We start from the raw sequence: 10,428 nt of genomic DNA on the forward strand, positions 1-10,428 counted from the left end.
TTAGCGGCTAACTGAAAGAAGAAGAACAGCAGATGTTAGCGTTTAGCGGCTAACTGAAAGAAGAAGAACAGCAGATGTTAGCGTTTAGCAGCTAACTGAAAGAAGAAGAACAGCAGATGTTAGCGTTTAGTGGCTAACTGAAAGAAGAACTCGGGGACGGCATGATGTGATGAAGCTCGTCATGAGTGGAGTTAATAAAATATTAAACAAGTTTTAGAATCTGTATTGGAGTCACAACACTTCAAATTATGACTTCCTGTAGTTTTAACCAATAGAATCATCTGTCAGCAGAAGAGGGTGGAGTCTGACCTGCTGGTGGCCCCACCCCTGTCCTTCCTTTTCCTCTGCTCCTCCGCCTCCTGCTGCTCCTCCTGCACCCTCCTGATTCTCGTCTCCCACAGAGCTTTAATGGAGCTCACTGAACTGCACGCCACCACGCCCACCATGATGACCACTTCCTGTCAGCCGTGTGATGTCACAGTTCACAGGTGAGCAGGTTGGACGACCTCTGACCTCTGAGCTGCAGCCAGGTCCTCCCTCTGAGCCTCCTGCTGGGTCAACATTCACACTTCATTTTTAGGACTGTACTCAGTATGATGTTTGTCGTATTGTTTGTTACTATCATCAGTATTTATATGATGTCATTTCCTGTCAGCGTCTCGCCTTCATCACCTGCAGATATTCACAGTCACACTCGTGCACATCAGCGACCTTCTGAACCTTCGCACAAAAACACAGTTCACATTCTCTGACAGCAACGAGACTTTTGTACCTGATTATCTTTTGTTTATTTGTTTTGTCCTCCAATAAAAACATTAATTATTGTATCTATAAATAATCACACGGCCTTCGATACAAAAACATGTTGACAAACATTTAAATACAAACAACAAAATAAAATGAAGAAAAACAGTGATTATTTATTTAGATCATTTATTCTCATCTTAAGTTCAAATGTTAAATTATTTTGTGTTTTAATCTTTAAATTAAACAAACAGCAGAAAAGTTTATTTGAAATTAAGTTTTTCTGAAGTTGTAGATTTTTTTTGCCCTTTAAGTTTTAGTTTGAGCTGTTGTGAGTTCAGCAGCTGAACAAACACTGAGATATAAAGAATCAGTCTGAGCGTCGTTCAGTCGCAGCACTCCGTCAGATTCGTGGTCGTGTTGTGTGTCAGGTCTCACCTTGTGTGAACGCAGCAGTGGCCGTCCTCCATGCTGCGTCTCTTCTGCTGAAATCTGACCTCAGACCTGCCGATAAATTTAGCCTCCAGGTCACATGACCCCTCTGACACGGTGCCCAGTCACATGACAAGGTGCCCAGTCACATGACTGTGTTGGTATGGCCATCTGTGGACGTGTGACTCCAACAGCAAGATGTTTCAGTGTCTGCGGCTGACGAACACACTCGTTTTGTGCACTTCAACTTTATTGAAACTTTTTTTTCACCAGGTTCAAACAGTTCATTAAATTTGAATCGTTTCAGATCCACGAGATCCCAAAAATACAAAAACCCAGGTTTGTTTGTTTTTTACACCTTTACATCAAGTCTGTCGCTAAAACCAAAAACACAAAGCAGGAAAAGTAACATACAACCAACACCATGTGCTTTTTACCCAGCAGCCACCAGGACAGACAGGAAGTCCAGGAGAGAGGAGACCGAGGTCCAGGAGCTGATCCTGGATCAGGCTACTATCATTATTATCATCAGGAGGTTCTGTAACAGTCTTCAGGACAGACGAGGACCAGGTCTGCAGTCAGCAGGAACCAGGACCAGGACCAGGACCAGGACCAGGTCTGCAGTCAGGACTCACTGTGGTTATTTACAGGTTGATAATTGTCTGTCAGGGTTAGTGTTTATTATGAAACAGCAGAGGCCAGACGGAGGACAGACAGAGGACAGACAGAGGACAGACGGAGGACAGACAGTAACCGTGAGGAGGGAGACGGGTCTGAACCGCAGAACACGTTTGTTGACGCTGATTCTTCTGTGTTATTGATTATTGACGAGACGTCAGAAACTGAATCATGATTTCATTCATTCACACCAACTGTTCCAAATATGTGACACTTGACCCTTCACCTGACTCATGAGGTGTCCTGACCCCGCCCCCCTCATTAGCATACTGGACCAGGTGCAGAAACAGTTCTGAGATCAGATCAGACCGCAGCAGATCATCAGAGATCGAAATGACGACACGCAGAACTTTCCTTCAACCAAACGTCAGACAGGAAGTCATCAGCTAACTGAGCTCACGTCTCTGTCTGACTGGCTGAATAAAAGTCATGTGACAGTGAGTTAAAGAGACATCATGGATGGTTTTAGTCCCAGTGTCTCTGCTGGACTCTGACACGTCTGATAAACAGGAACCTGGTTCTACATAGAACGTTTCATCACAGAACATGAACACAAAGACACGACAACTGACAAACTGACGTTTGAAGGGACAGTTCACACGTTCACATGTTACAGCTCTGTACATTTGGTCCGTCCAAAAAGTCACGGCTCTGGATGTAGATTTCTCCATGTTGTTACCGGCTTCTTCTTCTCTTACACATTTATGGACTTCCGGGTCAAAGCCCGGGGCGGAAACTGTGGAGCATGCTCAGAGCGCCTCGGCCAGTTTGGGTCTGATTGACTGTATACATGCAGGAGTCACATGATCTGGGTGTGTTAGTCCCACTGTGACACATTCACTGCAGGACCATTTCACTCACACTGACATGTTTACAGGGGTTTATATAAATCTGTTTCCTCTGTCGTCATGGAAACAGTTTGAGTCTTCTATCTCTCTCTCATCACAGCCAGACTCCATGAAGAAAACCAGTGATTTAACATGAGTGAACTCAGGAGCTGCTGGTCTGCTGCTGCCAGACAGTCTGGCTGTGACGAGAGAGAAAACAGCTTCATTGTCCCGTCTATCATCAGTGTGACATTAAGATGAAGCAGTGAAAATATTCTCAATATAACGTACACTTAAACTGAGGATGATTTTTAAGGAGTCTAAAACACATTTAGTTTCTGACTCCGCCCACAGCAGGACGTCCTTCATCCTCCATGTCAGACTCCAAACTGCTGACTGACGTCTGCTGTAGGAAACACACTGACTGTGGATCAGTGCCTCACACAGCACAACATGTGAACGTGTGAACATGTGAACGTGTGAACGTGTGAACTGTCCCTTTAATGTTTCAGTCCAGTGACTACAAACTGATCTCAGAGCAGCTGATTCACAGGAAGACAAACTGTGACTGAAGGATGAAGAGCAGGTTTCAAACAACAACAAGCTCCATTCACCAGTTCACTGATTCACTGATTCACAGCAGGTCATTCTGGTGAAGTGATGAAGAGTAAAGTTCATCATCATCAGTTTGTAGTCTGTTCTCTGAAACATTGAAGATCATATGTCAGTGTTTGTTTTAACTCTGACCTCCTCTGTGTGTGTGTGTGTGTGTGTGTGTGTGTGTGTGTGTGTGTGTGTGTGTTGTTGGTCGTCACGGAAACAGCGTAATTGACCCCTCCCCCTCCTCCTGGCGCCTGGCTCAAAGGCAACAAGGAAACAACAGCGAGTGAACATGAAGGCCTCCAACAGAGAGAGGGAGCGAAGGCATCAGAAGAGGAAGAGGAGATGGAGCAGTGATGAAGGTCTTCGTCCTCCTCTGGGCTGATGGGAAATATTCCTCTGTCTATTTCAGGTCCAGCACCATGCTGGCTGGGTTCTCCAGGTACTCCTTCCACAAGTTGGAGAACCGACACATGGTGGCTCCATCGATGATGCGGTGATCCGCCGACCAGCTGACGTTCATGATGTGAGCTCGGACCACCTGACCACTGGCGTCGAACCGAGGAAGAACCTGACGGAGAAACAGACACCAGCGTCCAGGGTCGTTATGGTGAAAATATATTTTAGTTCCTGACATGAAAAAGAAAAAAGACAAACTGAAACCATTTTATGTTTTTACAAAAAAAAAAAACTAAACAGGAAACGTCTTCAGTTTCAGTTTCAGTCAACACGAGGAGGCGTGAGTTCATCTGTTTAACCCCGTGCACACTGTGTGACTCTGGTCTGTCCCAGACTGAAGACGACCAGCGGTAAAGAAGCGTGTTGATATCTTTGGCGTGGCTCTAACATGGTGGTCCTACACCACACAGTCAGAGAGGGTCAAGGATGGTCGTTGTCACGGTCTGTGATCAAAGACAGCCTGGGATCAAACTCTGACAGTGTGATGCTGTCACCACCTACGTCTACTGAACAACCAATAGAAATGCAGCATGAAATGAGCCAATCAAACGGACGGATAGCAGCTCGCCATGGAGGCAAAACTAAAGCACCAGAAGTAATGTGAGGAAAACAATAGCCCCTTTACACCAACACTTCCAGGAACTTTTATTTCCTGGAAATGTGTTTACCTGGCTAAAAGAATCTGTGGTTTGTTTCCACCTCAAAGTTCCTGAACATTTGTTCAAATTAGCGTGATGACAGATGATTCAGCGTGTGTCCTGTATTTGGCTCCACCAGCTTGTCTGGTTACGTGGTGACACAGTGCTGGTGTAGAGAGCTGGGCTGTTTGTCTCAGCCAGCAGCTCAGTGTAAAGTCTTTTACGTGTCAAACTAAGTCAGTCTCCAAACAGACAGCTGTCATTAGAGTTCATTAGGAACAACTCACCATCAGCTGAACTAGCGTGCTGTCCTTGTGTCAGACATAATGTTAGTGTCGGTAGATGAGAGACTGTGGGCGGAGCCTATTGAATATCACTGTCTACATGTTTACATGTTCATGCTGCTGAACTCATGTATTGATAAAGTATTGGCTTCTTACTCCCTAAGGGTTAATGTCACTTACAGTCAGTCCCTCCAGAAAAACATGATTATGCGATCGCTTGATTCAACGCATAATCAGCCAAAGTCCACATATTCATGCGGGGGCTGCATTTTTTCAAAGATGACGCACTTTCACTGCATAAATCGCCGATTTCCACGCAAAATGCGCAAAATATGCGGGGCTTGCATGATTTCATAATCCCCACGTTTTCGTTGCAAAAAAGTCACATATATCTTATCAGAAAATTGAAATATTAATTGGAGGGTTTTCCCTGTGAATGCTCTCTGTAATGTACAAACAGCTGTTGTGTCTGTCGGAGGCTCGCTGCGCACATCACGTAATGAGACAGAGGTCGCACTGGGCAGAGTCGCTGTGATGTTTCCAGTGAAATAACTCTTGACCTAAAAGAGCTGGTTATGATTTTAGGCATGAATGAGGGATTCGGTCTCAGAGTAGCTGCGCTCCCGTCATCTCTGATAACGAGACAAGACGGGGAGACTTAGAGTGCACATAAATCACTCACTCTCTTACGAAGTCAGGGCTAAGAGAAGCGCTGTCTTCAATGACAGTAGTTTGAGAGAGATTTGTGACAGAGAGAAGGGAGGTTCTCCCAGAGCGCGTAACACCAGGGGTAAATCCCACTGTGGTGCCAAAGAGCACGTGACAGGTCTCTGACGCCTGACTCCTTTCAAAAAGTGCTTAAACAGCGGGTGCGCAAAAACGGATCTCTCTCCATAGCCTTCATGACAGGATATATATTTTATTTATTTTTACATAAGTTGTAACATATTCTTTTGAAAAGCTACAGAACTTGTTTGACTCAGCAATGTTTTGTAAGTTTGAGCCATGTGTTTATTAAGGTCTGAAATAAAACAAGATGAGAACTTAAATATTCCCTGCACTTTCTGGGATGTAGTATGCTTGCTTATCATAGGAAGTAATTAGAAATGACTCTTTACATTAAGGTAGTAGCCTAGTCACAACAGGCTGTTGGGGGAATCACTTTTTTCTCTTTTTCATCAAACCACAGTTTTTGTGAGTTCCCGCATATTCCATCGCATTTTTTAAGAAAACGTGCCGCATAATCAAGGATTTTTGCCAACAACAATCACAATCATTTTTCTGGAAGGGCTGTACAGAGTAACGAGTGTAGCTGCCGTCAACTCGAGTCATTTACGAGTTATCTTCACTTTTTTCCACCGCGGCTGCTCCACTGTTCATCGGTTACCATGTCGTGTTGGTGTGTGTGTGTGTGTGTGTGTGTGTGGAGAAGATCAGCACCAGCACAAAAGAACCATTACCATCAGCGCTTATCAATACTACGGTCTTTATAATTTAGCCACGGGGCTAATTCAGTACCAGGTGTCAGTACCCATCCTTAAACAAAACACAAATGAAGTGAAGCTTGTAGAAATGTAATAAAGTTTGCAGCAGCTGCCCGTACCAGGAAGTGTGGCACGCTGCAAGTGTGAGTCCACCGATCAGCGTTCCTTGGCAAACAGCCCCACCCCTCAAGAATTCTGGGTAATCTGAAAAGTCCTACCCCCCTGCTAGGCACTTTTTCCAGGGAAAGTTTTTTACCCGGGTAATTTCAGTGGAAACGCACCGAGGTTTTTCAAAATATCCTCTTGTGAAGCCTTGTGATGCGTCTGCAGCTCTGACCATGATCACGTAAACAAGGACGAAGCATGGAAGGAAATAGAGGCGGAGCTACAGCTGCCAGCTAGCACGCACACACACACACACACTATGTGCAGTGTCCTTGTTTTATGTGTATCTGATGACATCACAGCAGCACATTAACATATTAACACGTGTATCTGATGAGGCGTGCGTGTTGTGACTAACAAGTGTTGACCCTGAAGAGTCTGAACCCACCTGGATTGTTCCCAGAGCTCCGATGGCGACTTCAGGAGGAAGAATGACCGGTTTGGCGTACGTCCCTCCGATCTGGTTTAAAGCAACAACAGGACACAGGTTGGTGTTGCTCAGACGTGCGGCAGGTTCAGGTTGTTGTTGTTGTTGTTGTACTCACTGATCCGATGTTGGACAGGGTGAAGGTTCCTCCGCTGAGATCGTTGGTTCCCAGCTGACCTGCAGCTCCGAGTGTCTGCAAACGGTTCACCTCCTGAGCGATGTCAAACACGCTGAGCAGCTGGACGTTCTTCACGTTGGGAACCAGCAGACCCTGACTGGTGTCCATCGCCAGGCCGATGTTATGAGACGCCTGCGGGACACAGAGACATGTCTGCCAACAACAAAGACACAAGGACAGCTGGCAGGAGGCTCATGTGCTGCGGCGTCTTCAGGTGGAAACAGACCAACACGTTTCATCACATCAACATTTTACAGAAGAAAAAGCTGAAACTGAAACAGGAAATAAAAACCAAATATTTTAATCATGCTCTCAACTTAGTAATGACTCAGATTGTGACAGAGCTGCGCCGTAAAATTCTGATCAGCTGGTCAATGGATTGGTCGTTCTGTCTTCAACAGACTAAACTCTCACTGGTGTTATTTTTAATCAGGTCACTGAAATCTTTATTTCACTGCTGAAAACTGATGTGTGATATTTCTCACACCCTTTCTCCACTGTGATTGGACGGCTGGTGACAGTGATGAACGCAGCGTTTGACCCAAAGTTCAACATTATTCAGCTTTTGTTTTCACAACAGATCAATAATCACAGACGACGTTCAGTGTTGGATTTATTTTACTGAGTTACTCTGCAGCAGCTCCAGGCTGAAGCGCCTGCTGGAGCGGCAGGATGGCTAACGTTAGCTTCTGGGCTAAACGCAGAACTAAGTCTCTCTCGCGTGCAGCGTTACAGAGATATTTATGACATCGTCAACCCCAGAGGAACCTTCTATAGTGGCCACAGTGTCAGCGTTTTCAAGACAGACTTGAGCACGCAGCTCAGGTGGAACATTTCTGGACATTATCACATCAGACGTCACATTTATTTTCCACCTGCTTGAACACAGAGTGAACATCGAGCTCTGTGACGCTTTGGTGGTCACATGACGTTATCAGGTGACGTGCACTGTGGTGATGAAGTTCATCTAAAGATAAACCGTGCAGATTTTTTTCCCCCGTGACCAATCAATCGGTCGATGACTCGGTAGAATTTCAGTCAACCAGGATTTTCTTTGGTTGGTTACAGCCATACGCAGCTTTAACCGCTCCTTATTCACCTCCTCTGTTGCCATGGAGACGGCTCCGGTTAATATACAGTCACCTGTTAAAGTCTGCACAACATCTCTGTCTCTGTGAACAGCTGAGCCAGTAAAAGCTGAACTGAACTCAGACCTCAGCTTGACCTCCACAGTTCTTGTGAACGTCCATTTCTTAGTGACATGACCAAGTGACCTGAAAACACTTTGCTATCTTCCTCTAGTCTTCATCAGGTCTTCATCAGGTCAGAGTGTTCAGAGTGCTGCAGCTGTGTAGAGGAGCCCATGGCTGCTGAGTGTTGGGACAAGCTGTCAGGAGTCACCTGCTCTGTCCTCACCATCACTGTCAACAAGAGACACTGGGACAGCTGTCTCACTGCTTGGCTGTCTCACTGCTCGGCTGTCTCAGGGTGTCCAAACTTTAACATGACACAGTGATATCGAAGGCGATGATGGATTAAAGGAGTGAAACATGAGTGTGAAACCGGTCAGAGGTCAGAGGTCAAACAGCAGTGATAGAAAACAAAATGCCGACCTTGTACGTGATGTTCTGGCAGCCTTCGTCCACCGAGGCGTTGAGGATGGGGAAGTGAAGGAGGCCCAGGGAGGCAGCCTGGACCAATGAGAGCGCAGCGTGAACATGGACTCTATGAACATGTGAGTGATGAGCACGGAGGCGGAGCAGCGGCGTACCTTGATGAAGAATGGCATGAAGCTGAGTTTGACGCCTCGACTCTCGACGATGGACTTGAGCTCGGCTCTCAGAGACACCAGGCGGGTCAGGTCCACCTCATCACAGTAACCGAAGTGAGGAATCTTAAGCGCCGCTGTCATCGTCTTCACCATCGCTTTGTGGAAACCTGCACGACACAAACAGGACATGATGTCACTGCAGCTTCCTGTGGGTCTGTTCAGAGACCTGGACCGTGAGTCCACTTCAGACCTGAACCCTGAACTCTCTGCTCCTGTCGGTTCATGTTTAAACTGTTTTTCTTCTGCTGCTGCTGCTCAGCGTCAAACAGGACTTTTATTGTGAAAATAAAGGAAGTCTGTTCAATATGGCGACAGGAAGAACCAATCAGAGAGCACCTGCAAGCAGTGACATGACCTCTGACCTTTCAGGGGCTCAGTGACATCCTTCCCGGTGAAGACAGGTCTGGGTGTGGCGGGTGTAGGTTTGACGGGCGCCGCAGCGCTGACAGGCTTGGCAGCAGCAGGGGGCGGGACCGGGGGCAGGGTCTGGACCTCCTGGAACAGGGTCGGAGGGATGATGGCGCCCGTCTGCTTCGCCAGGAAGTTCAGGATGTCCTCCTTCAGGATCCGTCCGTCCTTCCCCGTCCCCACCACCTCACTGAGCTTTATCTGAGACACCAGGACAGAACAGGAAGTAGAAGTTGAAAGAACAGTTATAATGAACTACAGCAGATTAATTGGTGATTTTATTCTGGAAACCTGGAGCTTCCTGTCACCAGTTCACTGTGCCGTGGTGTTAAACATGAGGAACATGAAGACTGTGAGCTGTGAACAAACCCACAGCTCTCCTGGTCACACTGTATATTCATGACACTCACACTGAAGCTCCATGGTAACAACTAGGGATGGGAATCGAGAACCGGTTCCAACTGGTTCAATTCATCGACATCATTAGCCTTTATGTTTAACGATTCCCTTATCGATTCTTTTCATTACGCCGAATCTTTACGTCGATAACGCACGTCACGCTCGTCAGGCAGCAGTATGTTCAACAACAAAGAAGACGTAGTGGTGGAGAGACAGACGCGGTCGAAAGCATGGCTTCACTTCACCAAGAAAGACTCATGACATTCACTCATCACAACAGCATGACGTGCAACTTATGCAGCACTGTAAGTACATGCAAGGGCGGAAACACCACCAATGCTACAGTGATATGTTTTCCACTACAGGGCTCTACTGTGCGAGCATTTTAACGTTACTCACATTTGCGACTACAAATAGTTTTGTGCGAGCAAAATAAATCATTCAGCAGCTGTGTGAGTTCAGATTTCAACCACGGGGGTCACAGACACAGACACGGACAGGAATACGTATTCCTGTCAAATACGGCGGCCATAGTGCTCCGCAGCACAAGATGGGTCCCAATTTTGTTACCGTGACAACACTAACAGATTCTTTAACGTTATTTGACGAAGATGAAACAACTGCTGTAGAAATATTCTTTAATTTGTTCCACTTCAGATGATAGCAGCAAAGAAGAGAAGAAGAAACTCAATAACAGTTATGTTGTTGACACCAAAAACCTGTAACGTCTAAAATTCACACAAGGAATCGATGAAGAATCGGACACTGGACACATAGTGGGGACACTGGACACATAGTGAGGACACTGGACACAGACTGAGGACACTGGACACATAGTGAGGACACTGGACACATAGTGAGGACACTGGACACA

General features: G+C 46.2%; 3 protein-coding genes across 7 annotated transcripts in view; all 3 read right to left on the reverse strand.

The window, feature by feature from the left end:
- The window catches only part of lrrc39 (leucine rich repeat containing 39), an 8,555-nt gene extending 7,274 nt beyond the window's left edge, over nt 1-1,281 (reverse strand). For 2 of the 4 annotated variants that reach the window (XM_050054169.1, XM_050054167.1), the window contains exons 1-2: nt 1,183-1,281; nt 310-548 (exon numbers count right to left, since the gene is read on the reverse strand). In XM_050054169.1, coding sequence (XP_049910126.1) covers nt 310-446 — 137 coding nt within the window. In that variant the 5' untranslated portion in view covers nt 447-548; nt 1,183-1,281. The remainder of the gene's footprint in view (nt 1-309; nt 549-1,182) is intronic. The other 2 variants (XM_050054170.1, XM_050054168.1) reach the window with 2 other exon arrangements.
- The window catches only part of grin3bb (glutamate receptor, ionotropic, N-methyl-D-aspartate 3Bb), a 176,221-nt gene that overhangs the window by 108,310 nt on the left and 57,483 nt on the right, over nt 1-10,428 (reverse strand). The gene's annotated exons all lie outside the window — the stretch shown is intronic.
- The window catches only part of dbt (dihydrolipoamide branched chain transacylase E2), a 13,125-nt gene continuing 4,105 nt past the window's right edge, over nt 1,409-10,428 (reverse strand). The window contains exons 6-11 of one of the 2 annotated variants that reach the window (XM_050054152.1): nt 9,110-9,356; nt 8,688-8,854; nt 8,530-8,607; nt 6,857-7,048; nt 6,700-6,771; nt 1,409-3,852 (exon numbers count right to left, since the gene is read on the reverse strand). In XM_050054152.1, the coding sequence (XP_049910109.1) occupies nt 3,685-3,852; nt 6,700-6,771; nt 6,857-7,048; nt 8,530-8,607; nt 8,688-8,854; nt 9,110-9,356 (924 nt within the window). In that variant the 3' untranslated portion in view covers nt 1,409-3,684. Of the gene's footprint in view, nt 3,853-6,699; nt 6,772-6,856; nt 7,070-8,529; nt 8,608-8,687; nt 8,855-9,109; nt 9,357-10,428 lie in introns of both variants that reach the window. The other variant, XM_050054151.1, reaches the window with a different exon arrangement.

This window comes from Epinephelus moara, chromosome 10, assembly GCF_006386435.1.
Source record: "Epinephelus moara isolate mb chromosome 10, YSFRI_EMoa_1.0, whole genome shotgun sequence".
Taxonomy (NCBI): domain Eukaryota; kingdom Metazoa; phylum Chordata; class Actinopteri; order Perciformes; family Serranidae; genus Epinephelus; species Epinephelus moara.